Consider the following 16616-nt stretch of genomic DNA (forward strand, 5'->3'; position numbering starts at 1 on the left):
CCTTTGCGAAAAGCCCGCTCTGCGGTTCACCTGGAAAGAGGAAGAGCAACATTACTGGGATTTCCTAAAGTTTTAAGTTCAGCGTAGGGGTAGAAGAAAGGATGGTTTCCAGAGACCTTCTGGAGAGGGTGAGGGCCTACTGCAGAAGGGGATGAACCGCCACTGATTTTTTGATTGCAGTGGCCATGGGATGTATGTCTCAGCATGATCATGGACAAAAGCTTGTCACTTGGAAATCTTTGCCATTACCTAAGAGCTTTGATTATTTAGACCTAGAGTTTTTAATGAAAATTAAGCCACATCTGATGCAAGGTGGAGTGATCTTTTGACAGGTAGCACCCAGTACTGCCTCTATTATGGTGTCTGGGAAATAGAAATACACAGCCTTGCAATTAATGCCTGAGCTGTGCAACCTGTCATCTCTGCTGTCAGCTGGGCTTTGTCTGGATCCACTTAAAAAATATTGAATTCAACAAAAGCTCCCTTGCTCTTCCTTTCTGGCTTGGACATTATCAAAGGTCCTCATTCCATGGTTGCAAGATCAGAAAGTCAGCAATCATTGAAAGGGCTGTTCCCAGGGAGAGTTTTTTTCAAGTTGTGATCAAGTCACTGTGTTGTTGTGTTGTCCCACCTGGGCCGCTCTTTGCAAGAGGAAGTAGTTTTGGACATTCTGGAACAACTGTGTAGCAGAAAAAAAAAAAAAAAAAGAAAAAAAAAATCAACCTTCAATCCCTAACTTTTAATGAATGGTGAGCATTACACAAAAGGAGAGAGGAATATATCTTCACAAAAGCTACACTGAAGGTTAGATACAACTTCTGGGCCTTTCTTTTCCCCTTGTGCTACTTGCTTTCTGTGCAGAGTAGGATGGGATGGCAGGGAGACCCAAGCCCAAATTGGAGCCCGGGTTCAGGCACTTGAGGCTGCTGCAGTGGTTCAGAACAGCCTTCGGACTGCAGGATCCCACCCTGTCATCTCAGCAGGCTTATGGAAGAAAAATGGTCATCTTAGAGTTTAGCTATAAGCCTTGCGGTCTCGGTTCCCTTTGCAGCAAGGGCTGTGTGTATTAGCAGCATGTTCATGGCTTCTCTGACCTCAGCAGTGAAGTTTTCCATAACCGCTCAGCATGCTTCAGGTAAGGTGTCTTTACAAAGCTGAGCTCTCAATATCCTGGTGGGCACAGGCGAGTGCTGCTCTCTGGAGATCACAAAGCCCTGTCTTATGTAGGTGCCGCTGCAGGAGGTGAGCCCTGGAGCCCCGGGCATGGAGCTGTGTGTCAGTGCTGAGATGCTCTGCCTGCTCTAGGCAGCTCTCAGACGTGCACAGCGCCGTTAGCAGGGAGCTTAGCCTTGCCTGGGCTCGCACTTCGCGGCTCCTGTGCTCTTGTCTCCAATTGCATCAGTACAGATGGCGCATTTTTATCTTCAGTTCTGTTTCATGAGCTTTGTGGCTTCACTGAATGGATTTCAGAGATCGTCTAAGCACATGGGAAGAAATTCAGATTGTGTTTTAAACTCAGCATCGCTAACTGATAGCTAAATGAGAAACCAGCCCGAGGGGTTGGTTAGAAATTAGAAGCCAGCCCCAAGGCGTATCTCCTGAGGGCAGGGAAGAGTCCTGTATCTCCTCCTGGAGCACCTAGAGCTGTTCCCATCCAGCCCAGAGTTGGGGAGTAGCACTGAGGCAGCCTGGACAGTCCGGGATAACAGAGGCAATTACTGTGCTGAAGTGGAAATCTCTCCGCAGGCCGCGAGACCAGGCTGCCCCTGCGCATCAAAGGGGAAGGCATAGGGCCTCAGCTCCGCTTCAACTGTGAGCAGCTGGACATCGGGAAGGTTTTTGTTGGATTAAACCACAGCTATGAGGTGAGTAGTCGGGATTCTGAGGGGCTGGGGGGGAGCCTGATGGCTCCCAGGGCAGCAGTGAGCCTTGTGGACCTGTGGGATTTCTGGCAACTCGGGTCATTGTCAGCAGGGACTGTTTGACACACTAGTCAAGTCTGGGGGCTTTCCCAGAATCTGGATACTTCTGATGGGATCTGAAAGGTGCCTATGTTGTTTGTGAAGTCTTAATCCATGCTTTTTGGCAACCTTCCTTGGGGATCAGCTGGGAGGCTTCATGTGAAAAAATACCCCCTTGACAGATGAAAGCAACACTGGGACAAAAAGATAAATATGCAGAGCCTTTTGTTTCAGCCCTGGATGCAATGCACCTTTGTACTCGGGCTGTTAAAAAGCAGCTGGAACAAATGTACTGAGTTTGAACTCCAGGGCATTGCAGCCAGTTTTCGGGTAAGTGTGGTCCTGGGAGCTGGAGGAAAGCTGTCCAGCCTCTGGCTCAGAGCTGGGTCTGGCTGCCGTACTGGGAGTGCTTCCCCTTGCTGACCAGTCTCTCGCCACTCTTCAGATTTGCTGCATCTCTATGAAGAGCAAAGCATTTCTGGAGATAAAGCAAAGGAACTTTCTATGTATATGCCTCCCCCCGCCAATGGTGTCTTCTGCAAAAAAATGAGATAGGGCAACTGAAAGAGGTAGGAAATGAGGCAATACTTTGAAAAGCTTGACTGGGCAGGGAAGGATGCATTAAGGTGTTTTATTACCAAAATATTGTGCTCTCTATGCATTTTTAATGGTGATACTTTATTGATTATCATTTTATTCTTTTCCTTACTTGAGAAAATGTGACTAAGTAGATGATACTGCTAGTGCTGTGCTGACTGAAGGTAAACCTCAGCTCAGGACAGGATCCCTGAGTGCAATTTTTAACTGAGGTGTAAAACACGTGAGAGGAGAGTTTCCAGGTTAGCCTTGCAGAGCTTGAATACATGAATATCTTTAACAGCAGCTGCAAAATTAAAAAAATGCTTCTGTCTCAATTTTTCTACCAGGTTTTACAAGGACAAAACTTAGGGAAAAGAAATCCAAAGCAGATAGTTACTTCCATGGAAATGGCAGGATTTGACCCTGCAGCAATCAGAAATTTTACTGCTTTGCTTTGGGTGGGTTTGTTGGTGACTGGCAGCTGCTGTGGGCATTGCTCACCCAACATGAGAAGAGCTGAATCTCAACAAGTGCTGCGGGGTTATGTCACTTGTTTGAGGCAGGAGATCTCTCGAGTGTTCAACAAAATACAGCTTAGTTCTAAATTTGCAGTTTATTCTGATAATGGTAAAGTCTTAAGTGGTGGCTGTGAATATTTAGGAAAGAGAAATTCTTTGGAGTAGACGGAGCTGCTGTGCACCGCACGCTCATCCTTTCCTGACATGTCTGTTTGAGCAAACACTAAGAAAGTATCCCATTAAAGAAAAAATAAGAATCCTAAATGACATACCATAGGAGAGCTGGGGAGTGCTTCTGAAGTTGGTGATAGTGCTGCCCTGAGGTGTCTTCTACATGCAGTAAACTTGTTGGCTGCAACGTGTTGTGCCCTCGGTAGGATCAAACTCGTCGGGAGCAGAATCAGTTGTGTGATGATTCACTAGTAAAGCTGCAAGTGCCCTTCGTTGCTCTTCGGGACAGGTCTGAATCGGCTTGGTGATGCTGAGCAGCTCCTCTGCCACTGCAAGTCGAAGTGGGCTGCTCTGTGTCAGTGGAATAAACCCCAGGTGACTGTTTCTATGAAGCTGTCCCTGCTTTGCATGAAAAACCCAAAGGCAGAACTTGTCCTGTTGCATTTTCTTTGGCTTCTGCCAAGCAGCAGGACACAGCATCTTCTGCATTTTACAGATGTTAATTGGTTAATCAGAAAACAAATCAGCCTTCTGTAAGAAAGGAAGATTCCTTATGTATTTCCCTTTTGCTTTCTTGCTGCTGCAGGTGGTCCTGTTTAACAAAGGAGCCATCGATGCTGCCTTCAATTTGGTCCCTCCAGCTACAGCTCTGGGCTCGTGCTTCACCTTCCTCCCCCAGGAGGGCATCATTTCTCCAGACGGGCTCCAGGTCATCCAGATCTCCTTCAGTTCCACCATCCTGGGGAAGTTCACAGAAGAATTCAGCTTCAGGGTGAATGGATCCCCTGAGCCTGTGACCTTGACGATCAGGTGAGGATGGTTATAGGAGCTTGGTGGACGCATCTGTAGCTGTCTCTGGGTAATCATCTCCCACCTACCTCATTTTAGGGTGAAACAGAGAAAAAATAAGTGTTGTCTAAGGTCTTAGTCTTGGCTTGGATCCTAGCATCCTCATGCTAAGAGCCAAGGCTTTTTAACCTTGACTCCAGTCTGAACCTTGCAGTTGCAGCAGCAAATGAAGCGTAATTATCTGAGAGGAAATTGTAGAATTGTAGAATAGTTTGTATTGGAAGGGACCTTTAAAGATCATTTAGTCCAAGGCCTCTGCAATGCGCAGGGACATCATCATCTCGATCAGGTTGTTCAGAGCCCCGTCCAGGCTGACCTTGGATGTTTCCAGGGATGGGGCATCTACCACCGCTCTGGGCACCCTGTGACAGTGTCTCACCACCCTCACTGTAAATTTTTTTTCCTTTATATCTAGTCTGAATCTTCCCTCTTTAAGTTTGAAACCATTACCCCTTGTCCTATCATGTCAGGCCCTACTAAAAACCCTGTCAAAATCTTTCTTACAAGCCCCCCTGAAGTACTGAAAGACCACAGCAAGGTCTCCCCGTTGCCTTCTCTTCTCCAGGCTGAAAAACCCCAACTCTCTGGGCCTGTTCTCACAGGAAAGGTGTGCCATCCCTCTGATCACTCTGGTGGCTTCCTCTGGCCCCGCTCCAACAGTCTTCCGTGTGCTGAGGACCCCAGAGCTGGACAGCACTGCAGGGGGGTCTCACCAGAGTGGAGTAGAGGGGCAGGATCAGCTCCCTCGAGCTGCTGCCACCTGTGACCATGCCTCCTGTGCCCGTTTAACTTTCCAAGTCTTGGGTTCCTCTGGGAAGCAGCTTTGCCTTTGTGGTTGGGGCGGGTGGCTCTGTGACTTTGCAGGTCACTGTTTGCACAGAATTTGGCAGCAGCAGGTTCCAACACGTGTCTGTGTGAGGGCCCCGGGGCTTTAAGTGACTACCTGTGCTGGAAAACAATTTGCCTGGAGGCTGTAGAGGAAAGGTGTGGAGATGCCTGCTGCCCAGTCTGGGTACCCAGGAGCTGGAGTGACTCCTTCCTACAGGTAGCTCATTCCCCCTTGGGCCACGTCAGACAGTGGGATGGCATCAGCTTTGGGCAGTAGGTGGTCTGGGCCACCCCCCGCTGAACACACAGCAAGGCCAGCAGGGCTTTGGGGATGGGCCAGCCTGGGTGGCTGCAGCCAGAGGCAGTGTTTTTAAAATCCTCTGTTAATAATCCATCCCAAATGGGTAGCAGCAGCCTCAGCATCCCTCTCGTGGTCATGGGTTGGGACAAGCTGTCCTCTTGTGCAGCCAGCGCTGTGGTGGTGCCTCCTCTCTGCAGCCAGAGCAGTGTTGACGGGGCGGACGGGGAGCTCTGCGGCTGGTGCCACGGCAAGAGATAATCCTCACCAAGCAAAGGGGAGAAGGGGGAAAAAAGCTAATGATAGGAGAGGCAAAGCTCACTTGTCAGGACTGCAGCAGCATGCAAACTTGTCCCAGCTGGTCTTTAACCGCGGGCTGGTGGGATGACGTGGTGTAGGCAGGAAAGCTGGTGCTGGGTGCTCTGGAGCTGTGGGGCTGGCTGTGCCTCCTCGGCAACCAGCCTCCTGGACTGCTGCTGCTGGGAGGCTCTAGACAAAGGCAGTAAAGCAATGGGAGGAATCTCTGGTCGACTTTACCAATAAAATGAGGGAAATGGATAAAAAAGAACAGAAAGGTTATTACTTTGCAAGAGAAGAGTGGTGAATAGGTCTGTTGAGCTCAGTAGAGAAAGAATTACATTGGCTTTGTGTTTGGAGGGAAAGTGCTGCTTTCTTTGGAAATCAAAAGGGAACATTTCACAATCAAATAATTTATTCTCCTCTGTTCCTCCCCCAAACTGGTCACAGGGTGTTATTGCATGAGCAGCTTTCTCCCTGAGCAAGGGCAGGTTTTGCTGGTAAGGATGCATTTATCCCTTGGATACTGCTTGGAGAGCGCCCGCTGCCTCTGCCCTGCAGTGGCCTTGCTCCTGGGGAAGGAAGGAAGGAGCTGTCAGAGGGACGGTTGTGTTGTGGCTTCCCCACAGCCAAATGAAGTCGTCCTTTTTTCCCCAGTGATGCCCTGTCTCTCAGTGCCCATCATGCCCTCCCCTTCTCTGTGGCCACTCTCTGCCCTGTTTGGCCAGCACTCCCCTGGGCTCAGTGTAGACCTTCTGTCTCAGTGAAAGAGGATTGCTGGTCCTTTTTTATTTATTTCTTCCCCATCTTTGTACTCCTCCTCCCTGGATGGTGGCTCCTGTGCAGCCCATCTGATGGCAGCCCAGCACACTCGCCTGCTCCCATGCAGCTGTCCCTCGGCAGCAATTCCCACTGCAGGCCTCTCCTCCCTGAGATGGCATCTGCCTCCTTGAGCTCTGTCTTGCTTTTCAAGGATCCCTCTCCAGCCCTTCTGTCATTCTCCAGCCCCACAGCTCAAACTGTTTGTTTTCAAATGCCCTTGAGATGTCCACCCACCAGGTCTAGCTGAGCCTCCCTCTTCGGAAGGTTTTGTGCACTGGATTTCGTCCTCCATGGAGAAAAGCTTCTGGTTCTTTTGAACAGAGGAAAGCTGGCTGGTGGGACACTGGGCTGCAAAGGAAGGAACGGGGATGAGAGTTCAAGCAGTTCCATTCCCACCTTGTGTTATTCTTCCTGCTCTGCCAGGACCCTCATCTCCCTTCACACGTGCATTACTTAATGTTACTGTAAAACACAGTTGTCAAAACCACTGCCTTTTCCCCCCTTCTCTTGCAAGCTGTACTGTTACCAGCTCTGGGTTGGCTCCTTGCCTGAGCCTTCTGGGCAGTCATTCCAGTTTAACTTCCCAGAGCACAGATTCGGTGCACTCAGGAGAAGTGGCAGTAATTTCCCCACTTGCCTGGCAAGGCTCATCTTTGGCAGTTTCCCAGTGTCATCCCCAGTCGTGGCTGATTTGGAGGTAGTTTTCCATCGTCTCCTGGCAAATGCTGTGATGGAAAGCATGTCTGCTCCCTTTGCTCCGTCTGGAGTAAGCTGTTAGGGCTTGGGAAGTCAAGTCTGGTTATGTGAGGTCCCTGGAGAGGGAACTTCACCATCAGCAGGGATTTGGTAACAGGCTTATTCACAGGAGCTGATTCAACTGCAAGAATTGAGAAGTAGTGTTGGATTGAAACTCCCGAAAGTCAGGTTTTGAGTGCTCTTTGACTATGCAGTCAGAAGGCGTCAAGACCATAAGTGATTACTCGTTACATGGAAACCAACCTTACGAGGCCCTGGATGCTTGTTTCCTTGGTGTTTGGAAAGGGATGCTGGAAACGGGACAGCAGGGATGGACGCAGGTCCCTCCCACGGGCTTCATGTGCAGAACCTGTGGATAATGACAGTGGCAGTCCTGTAAGTAAAATGAGAAGGCACTGTTCACTGTGGCCCTTGATTTTTAACTGAGGCAGAGCTGGCATTGATTGTCATCAACCATGAAGTCAATTAATGTTTGTTTTGCACCTTCAGGTACTGATTTCAGTGGATGTGAGTGAATTTTGGAGTTCGGAGCCTGTCTGCTGAGTTGAGGGACGGGCAAGGTGGTGCCCTTGGATGTGTCAGCTGGTGCACTGGTGACAAGCTGATACTTCCCTCCAAGATTGAACTGTCCTCTGCCTAGAACTGTTGCTGCTCTTTTCAATGGATGTTTGGGGCTCCTCTGGATTCATGTCTCAAAGTCCTGCATGTGTAATGATTGTGTGGATCAGGTCTTCTGAGAAAGGTGTTCATATACTCCATGGAAACAGCAGTTCTAGCTAAGAAATAGAAAGCAGGGAACCCGTGGCTGGGAAGGCTCGTTACAGTGAGTCCCCTTTTGTGTGGACACCTCTGTCCATCACATCACATCACATCACAGGTGGGGAAACCGAGGCACAGAGCCATCACTTGTTCAGGAACCTTTCTGGGGCCAGCAGCAGCGTGGGGGCACACCCTGCCGTGGTGCCCTGAGCCTCAGCAGCAGCTGTCGGGTGCTGACCACTTTGCTTTGGCTGCCTGCTGTCCCCATGGATGCTGTGCTGAGCACGGGGGTGACAGGTTGATTTGAAACCCACTGTGGTTCTGAGAGCAGCTTTCACCCACCCGAGCGGTAAGGAAAGTTGAGCGCTTTGCCATTCTCTCTAACCGAGCTAACATCTCCTCTGCCTGTCTTTGTCCTTGCAGGGGCTGTGTCATTGGACCGACTTTTCATTTCGACGTCCCTGCCCTCCACTTCGGTGATGTCTCCTTCGGTGAGTGTGCCCTGGGCTTGGTCCACGGGTTGAGAGCTCTGGGAATTACCAAAATGGAGCATCTTAACATAAGACCATCTGTCACTTGTGCTCCTCCATAGCAGCCTTCAGGGTGTTAAACCCAGGGCTGCTGGTTGCTTAGGCAGTCCTGTGCCATCGTGAGATCAGTAGGACCAAAGGGATAGAAAGTCAGTACTTTTTGGTGTCCTTGTAGTCTGTTCAGCACCAACCTCTCAATCCTTGACAGCAAAATGACTGTGAAAGTCCTTGTCCCAGAGGGCCCAGGGGATGGGACTGCAGCAGAAGGGAGTTTAAGCCACGTACTGGCCTGTAGCTGCTCTGGGTCAGTGTTCCTGTGGCAAGCAAGGATACCACTTACCCGCCTGACCTTTAGTGCCAGATGTTAATTACCGCTGTGAGGGCCCCTCGTTGTCACCCACCAGGTAACATGCCCAAGCAGTAGCTCTGAATCAGGCACTGATGTCCTCGGACCATGGGCTCCTCCTTCCCCACCACAGGCCCAGCTCTGCTGACAGAGCCTGGGGCTGAGCATCCAGAGCGTCCCCGTTGAAATGCAGCTTCTGGTTCTCCATCTCAGTCTCACAAAAGGCTTTTGACTGAGATGATCGACAGTTTAAATGTGAAATCCATTGTGGATTGATTGAAGGGTCATTATCATTCTGTGCCCAGGATGCCTCTGTGTTTTCGTGCTGTTCATGGACATTTTAAGAAGACTCATTGGCTTTCCTGAGCCGCTTCTCCCCTCCCTCCATCATCACTCTGCCACTTCTTTATTTCCTTTTGAGTAAAACAAGAAGAAACACACCAGACAGAAATGTGGATATGTAACAGGAGATTCATGCTCCCTAATGTAATTTCATGAATAAGGGCTTTTCAGCTGAAGGCCGCCATTGTATTTTTGCTTCATTTAACTGTGCTGCTGACTGTTGACCTGTGTCTGGCAACTTTGGTCTCGTTTGGGATTGTGAAGTCAGTGTTTGTCCTTTGTGTGCCCCTCCTGCCTCCCTGCTGGAGTAACTGCTGGAGGTGGGCAGTGGTGACTGTGGTTGGGCATGGAGAAACCCCCCGCTGTGGCTGCAGTTGGTTTTCCTCACCGTCTGTATTCAAACGATGCTTGGTGAGCAGGCCATGGGAGATGTCTGCTTCTCGCAGAGCTGGCCAGCCGAGCCAGGTGTCCAGGACAGAGCAGGCTGTGGGCTGATGTCCTGTCTCTGCAGAACACAACCCCCCCAGGTGTGGCTGTGTCACTGGTTTTCCATGAGGGAAGGCGAGTATCACAGCTCAAGTGATGCCGACCTGTGCAGGGCAGTGTGCAGTGTGGAATCCGTGTCCTGTTTGTTAGGTGGGGTGGAACATGACTCCTGCTGATTTCTGAGCAAGCATCAGGTTTGCCTCCAGTGCGGGGCTGTGAGTTGTCACGTGCTCAGTCTGGTAGCCCCAGACAGGAGACGCCTTAAGGGTCCTGCCTAGAGAAACTGCGTTGGAGTGCTTTGCATCATGCTGTCGTTCCCAGTTTCATCCCTCCTTCCTTTTACTGCAGCTTCTCCTCGATGACAATACCCTGCTTTTATGTACTGAAAACTGTGGGAGTGTTCCCAGAGTCAACAGGGCATTGAATTTTCAGAATAAATGGTCTATCTGGATGGACACTTGTGAGAACTAATTTGGTGCAGGTTTTGGGGCAGGTGAGAGAGCTCCTCACAGCTAGAGAGAGAGAAACTTCTGGGGTTCAGCATCGCCAAGAGTGGGCATTTCCAAGGAAGCAATCTCTGTGATCAGCGTGAAAGGGAGCTTAAGTGACAATTAATTCCTTGTGTAACTTCTCAGTTAGCTGTACTTCAGATTGAAAAGAGCTAAACTCCAAGCCCAGTTTTATCGTAACAGGCTATTCACACCAGGAATCATGGGACAGTTGGTGCATAAATTCATATTTGTGTCATTTTCCTAGGCTTTCCTCACACCTTGTCATGTCGCCTCATCAACAACTCCTTGGTGCCCCTGACCTTCAACCTTCGCATTCCTGGGGACGGCCTGGGAGAGCCCAGTGTCAGCAGTTTTGCTCACATGACAGACAACACTCACCTACTCCAGAGAAAGGGAGCCCAGCGTCACCTCAGGCCAAGAGAATTCACCATAAAGCCCCACAGAGGGACCATCCACCCCCTGGGATTCTTGGATATACAGGTATGGGAAGAGTCCGGCCGTACGTGCTCGGCGGGTGGAGCTGGAGCTTCACTGAGGGATGGGAGGGCTTTAGCACCGCTAGCTCTGAGCGTAACGCGGGTAGGGTATCTGCACTGGTGTTGGGCTTTTGTTAGCTGGGTTGCTCTGGGGCTTTTCTGGAGGACCACTGCTTTGTTCCCAGAATCGTCAGCTGAAGATCATGTCCCATATGGTCAATTGCAGAAGCCATTCATCTGTTTGAGAGCTGCTTGGAGCAGTTTCTGTGATTTAAAGTGGGCAAAGGAAGGGTGAGGACAGAAGGTGGCTGTTAAAAAGAGAGATGTCATTGTATAAAGCACTTTGCTTTTCTTCCCGGTCTTATTTGTCCCCTCCTGATGAGCAGAATGAGTTGTATTCACTGCAGTGATCTCCAGTGGCGACTGAAAAATCTCCGGCAGCCATGAACTGCACAGCACCTGCTGGGATGCATTTTGCCCTCAGCTTCCCAGTGTCAAGCTGAATCTGTTGAATTCAACAGATTGCCTCTGGATTTATGCTGTTGTAGTTCAGATTAAAAATTAGTCCTTTAATTTTAATACAGTGGGGAGTAGAGCATTAATCTAATCGTGGTTACATGTGCCCTGGTAAGCACAAGGTGTATTTAACAAAGCAGATTTGTCAGAAGACTTTTGTTACTCCCAGCAACTGTGCTCTGTCCATGGACCAGCAGAAGAGTTAGGGCAAAATCCGCCCTTTCCTGCCCGTGGAACGAGAACCGGAGGACAGCACAGGTGGACGGTGGCTTTTGGGAGTGATGAAGTGTCCGATGCTCTTCTCTTCCACCAGGTCACCCTGTGTTCCAACACTCTGCAGAGATACGAGCTGGCTCTGGTGGTGGACGTGTGCGGTGTTGGCAGGGCGGTGTCGGCGCTGCTCCTCACAGCCAGGTATCGGCGCTTTCCTTGCAGCTTGTCGTCTCTCCTTGTGCATCCAGCACCACGCTGCCTTGCACGTGGTTTGCTGGCTCCATCTCCCAGTGGCAAGTGTTGCTTAATGCGGTAGTTCTGCCCAGCTAGATGTGAGATGGGCAGTGTTCTGAAAGCAGCACCTGCGCTCCACGGACAGGCGTGACCCTGAGCCTTTCTCTAAAGGGAAGAGTAATTATATTCATTATTGGCCTGGGTTTTGGTGCTTGAGGTGTAATAAATTTCCAAAGGGCCATCTTTCCTCCTTCCTGCAAGTGGTGGACTTGTGCTGGGTTGCAGCCAAAATACAACATCCATTTGGGCCACAGTGAGCAGCCTGCTGAGAGCTGGTGTCTGGGTCACTTAATGAAGGCTCATGGGGGGCTTATGGCAGGACTGGTGAGGTGAAGCTCAAAGCAAGATCTTATGAAGGGGAAAATAGTCCTTGATGTGGAAGGTGAGCTCAGGTTTCTCTGCTTCCCTCTGGTTCTTTTGAGCATTAATGTTCTCAGACTCAAGCCAAAAGTTGTTCTTGCTGCAGCCAGATTCAACCCTGTTGTGCTGCAGTGAGTGTCGGTTTAATTCCAAGAGGGATGAGTTCACTGTGCTGTTCCCTCTCCCGGGCAGAGTCATCCAGTCAGTGCCTGGGCTGCAGTTTTGTAAAACAAGTGCAAATGGGGACAGAGAGTGCATGGAGCTGTGGGGTGCAGGAGCTGGGAGAGGGTGATCCCCCACTGCCTGAGGCAGGGGGTGGCTGTGCCCTCCATTGCTGGGCAAAGGGCTGAGTTCTCAGGCAGGGCAACAGCGGTGTGAGAGAGGAGGGAGTCGTTCTCCCTGAGACACTGGGGTCTTGTGCCCTTTGAGCCTTGGTGGGCACTCGGAGGAAAGGCTCCCCCAGAGCTCACGCCTTGCTGGGACTGTTGGGAGGGTCCTTGCAAGCCTCCTGAGGCAAAGAGCGGGCAGAGCTGATCAGGCAGCTCTGGCACAGGGCACCGTGCGCTGCCCGGGCACCTGGCAGCCTCTGCGAGGCTGAGTCCCGGGGTTTGCCCCAGCTTTACAGGAGGTGGTGGAGTCAGAAGCAGTTAAAGGCCATTTATCGCTGTAGGGGTATTAAGTGTCTATTTGACAAATCTGTTATGCTCTCTTTCACGCTACTCGGGGAGTAAACGAACTCAACATTCTCTCGGTATCTCTAATTCGCTTTTGGTCCTCTCTTTGCCTAGATGCGTGGTTCCTGCGCTGCGAGTGCTCAACCCTGTCGTGATGTTCGGACGGTGCTTCCTAAAAATCCCTTACCAGCAGATGCTGACCCTTGTGAACGACAGTGATCTTCCAGGCTGCTACAGGGTTCTTCCTCAGGTTTGGCATTGCATCCGCCTCCTGCCCTCAGATGTTACCAAGGGTTTATTAGGAAAAAAAAAAGGGGGTTTGGATAAGACCTTGCTGGTTTATATCAAAACCTAAAGGTTGCTGAGAAAAGGAAGCTACCTGAATATAAACTTCAGGAAGCACTTAAACAGGAACCTACCTGTTTAAGTAATATAGGCGTCAGGAAGCAGTTTAAACTTTTTAGGAAGCAGTTTATATTCTAGCCTTTGGGGTGCTTTCATGCAGGTGAACTTAGAGGTTTGTGAAAAGCTTCTGCAAGGAGGCTGCCAGGACAGGAGTGGGTGTTTGTGGGTGCAGCAGGTTTTGGACCCTCTGAGGATGCTAAGCCCATACAAGTCTTGCATCTTGCTTTGTACTTTTCTGCTTTCTCCTAGGGGTGTTTGAAAATGTGTGTGAATTGCCATTGTGGTAGATGATGAGGAGTTCAGTTTCCCCCAAGGTCACTCCTGTGTGTTGCGTTTGTCTCTGTCCCTTACAGGAACACAAGGAGGACGCTTCTGTGTGGTACTCCAGCCCCGTGCCGTGGGGGATTGTCCAGCCTCGCAGCTCGGTGGATGTCCCATTGACACTGGAGGCCCAGGTGACGGGAGAGCAGGACACTGTTGCTCATGTTGCAGTGTTTGGGATTGAAGGATCCCCTCTGGTGAGTTCCGGGGGACGTGGGCCTTGGTGCGACTCCTCTTGGTGGGGTGTGAAGCCTCAGGCACGGTTGCTAGCTCCGGGGATCCTTCCCGGGAAAACAAGAACTTGTAATATATGCCGGTGTGGACAAGGAAAGAAGGGGTTTGTGGCATACGCAACAGCTAATGCCTGTGAAACAAAGAGCTTCACAGTCAGAACTATGACTGTTCAGCAGGGATTCTTTATTCGCAGCGCTGGGCAGCACTGGGGATCGCTCCACCACAAGTGCCGCAGCTACTAACAAAGCTCTCTGACTAATATACATAATTCATTTACGTAGTAAATGAGTGTGCATCATAAAAACAGACTGAGGGTCGTCTTCCCCCCGGTGGCCCACATCGTCTTCCTCACACTGCCTGCTGGCTAAACTTGAGGTTTCCCATGTCCATGCTTGGTCATGGAGTGACCTCACCGTCCTTCGGCTCCTGTTTGTTCCGAAGGGGTTGGTTTAAACCGGCTTCCAGTCGCTTTTCTTGACACTGGCGTCTTAGGTGTTTCTCTTGCATTTTTAGGTCCCTGTTATCAGGGATGTACTCAGGGAGTTTACCAGGCTGTCCAAGGCCTGTTTTCTCTCCACTAGGCAAGGAGTTGCAGGTTTCAAGATGTTTTACAAGTGGGTGAGAGGGTAGTTAGGAAAAGAGTATAAATGAAATACTATACTTTGCAGTACAATACAGGAAAAATAAAAGCTAGTGAAACAGAAGGGATGGTTAACATTAAAACTAAGCATCCTACTGTACTGGTTTCTATCCGTTAACAAGGTCAGGAGGTCTTGTAATCTCAAGTATACTTGCAGCCACTCCCCTTCACCTAAAGAAGAGGAAGGATGGTGTCATCCCAGGTGGTAATCTAAGTGTCTGACACAGCATTTAATTACGGCTAGGGCAGATGGGATAAGAAGGCCAGTCTGAGGCCCAGAACAAACCCTGGGTCTCGTACTCTGCTGTGCTATTAGATGAAGAGCTCTGGTGCTTCGTTAGGCCTTTTGTTCAGGAGCACACAGGGACATCCCTGAATCCTGCTAACGCAAGTGCTGTGTAAGAGGCCGTGCTGAAAGTCAGGCCCATCACATCTGAGAAACACCCATCATAGCTCTTTGCTGGGAGCCCCAGCCAAAGACTCATGAGTCTCCACATGGCTTGCACCTGGAGCACAGAGACTTTTTTTTTTCTACCAAGCTTGGAAATGGATGAGGCAAAGCATTCCTGACTAAAGCCTCCTGAAAGCTGATGTTCACAGTCAGGCATACACAACAGCAGCAATGACCACAAAATGTAGGCAAGAGAATGTTGTCTGTAGTGTCCTGGCTTCATCTAGCTGAAATCGAGATCAAATACAGTTAATTAAGCTTTAATTTAAAAGGATATCAACTTTTGAAGCAGCTGTTTTAAAATGTCTTCTCATCTCTCTGAGCATGAAAGAGGATATCAGAGCGTTCCTGTGAGCCTTAAGCTTTCTGTAACAGAAAGAAAGGCTGACATTTTGAAAGTAGTTACAGGGATTGAAACTTTTAATGAAACAAGTGGAAGTGATGCTGCTAAATCTCCTGAATGCCTCCTGAATGTTTTTACTGATGTGAGGAGGTGGTTTAGCAAAGGGATCCACATTCCTTCCCCAGTAGTCTGTGACAGTTCTTCAAGAACAGAACTTTTGGGTCTCAGACTGCCAAAAGAAAAAAATACTGCTTGAGTGATGTAATTAATAGTTAATGCCCATTATCCATATAATACCAGGAATAGACGTAAGTGCAAATCAGAGCAACTAACTTGTATGATCTCTACTCTAAAGGGCCTGTTTTGCCTCTGGCTGGTGGTGGCTTTCACAGGCGTAGCTTTGGGACTAAAGCCACTGTCCCAGTGTGCTGTGCAGCAGCAGAAGTCAGGGAGGTGGTCTGGGGCAAGACTGAGCAGTAGAAGCAGTGGGAGCAGCCACTAGGTAGAGGAAGAAGAGTTACCAGTGTGGAGGAGGTGTGAAAAAGCAAGCATGGGAAACAGGGTTTCTTTATCCCCTGATAACAGGAGCTTGTGTCTTTCAGATGGGATCAGTCCAGGTCCCACACTGGCTTCAGGCCTTCGGTTTCAGTTTTACAACACTGAAAACTTCAAACAGCCGTAATTATCCCCCAGTCTAGGAGTAGTACCCTTAGAGCTGTTTAATCATTTTAAACTTTCTCTCTTCATTTTTTTGACCTTTCCTACCTGCTTTCTGGAGCAGAAAATCCATCTAGTGAGCACTGGAGAAGGACCAGTTGTCTACGTGCATCCAAGCAAAATAAATTTTGGCAGTATCCAAGTTCTGCAAGATGCCTCCCGAACTCTCCACCTCTCCAATCAGAGTGTCATCCCTGCTTCCTTCAGGGCAACGATGGTAAGTGTCTGTGGGGCTATTTTCCAACAAAAATGACTGACAAGCAACCTGTGACTTGATTTTTATCTGCAACATTTGCATATCACTATATGATTGAGAAAGCAATGTATTCCATCACAATGCAGCAAGAGGAGCCTGGTCTGGGGGCAGTTTTAGCTGGGGGACCCCTGAGTAAAACAGAAAATTTGCACAGATGCTTGAGCAGAAGTGAGTCTGGATCAGTGTTGCAAGTTCTCCCTTTGTTTTGTGGAAGGTATTTAGCTCTAAGAGTCATGTGTTTGGAGCTCTGAGACCAAGAGAATGCCGTGGCCCTTTGCTCCTGAAAGGGCATGGGTTTCCGCACGGTTTCCCTGTTAGATCTGCATTTGCTTTGTGTCAAACTGCTGTTTATGATATAGACTAGGCTGTGAGGTCTGGCCTCAAACTGCTCGCAGTGAGGTGAGTTTCACACTTCCTGGGGCTCAAGCCAGCTGGGTTGTTGCACAAGAGGTGGTGTACCTATGGTGGCGTCCGTCACGTTGCAGAGCTCCTCTGGAAACTGGCTGCAGAGAAAGGCTCTTGAATTCCTGGAGGCTGTGTTGCTCCCTGGCAGAGGGAGCAAGGCTGATGCAGTCAGCACGGGCTCGTGTGCTGAGGCTGGATGGGGTGTGCTCCCCACTAGAGAGGGGATCTGTGAGGGGCTTGAAAGGATGGTTCAGAGG

At 49.7% G+C, this 16616-nt stretch overlaps 1 protein-coding gene across 1 annotated transcript in view; it reads left to right on the top strand.

Annotated features, from left to right (window-relative positions):
* LOC113490565 (hydrocephalus-inducing protein homolog) overlaps window positions 1–16616 on the top strand; it is a gene marked incomplete at its 5' end in the record, with an annotated part of 80709 nt that overhangs the window by 19705 nt on the left and 44388 nt on the right. Inside the window, 8 exons of the mRNA XM_026867084.1 lie at window positions 1747–1865; window positions 3816–4039; window positions 8262–8329; window positions 10299–10534; window positions 11360–11460; window positions 12702–12837; window positions 13346–13510; window positions 15763–15915. Of these exons, the coding sequence (XP_026722885.1) occupies window positions 1747–1865; window positions 3816–4039; window positions 8262–8329; window positions 10299–10534; window positions 11360–11460; window positions 12702–12837; window positions 13346–13510; window positions 15763–15915 (1202 nt within the window). The remainder of the gene's footprint in view (window positions 1–1746; window positions 1866–3815; window positions 4040–8261; window positions 8330–10298; window positions 10535–11359; window positions 11461–12701; window positions 12838–13345; window positions 13511–15762; window positions 15916–16616) is intronic.

This window comes from Athene cunicularia, unplaced genomic scaffold, assembly GCF_003259725.1.
Source record: "Athene cunicularia isolate RWA unplaced genomic scaffold, athCun1 SCF_14, whole genome shotgun sequence".
Lineage (NCBI taxonomy): Eukaryota > Metazoa > Chordata > Aves > Strigiformes > Strigidae > Athene > Athene cunicularia.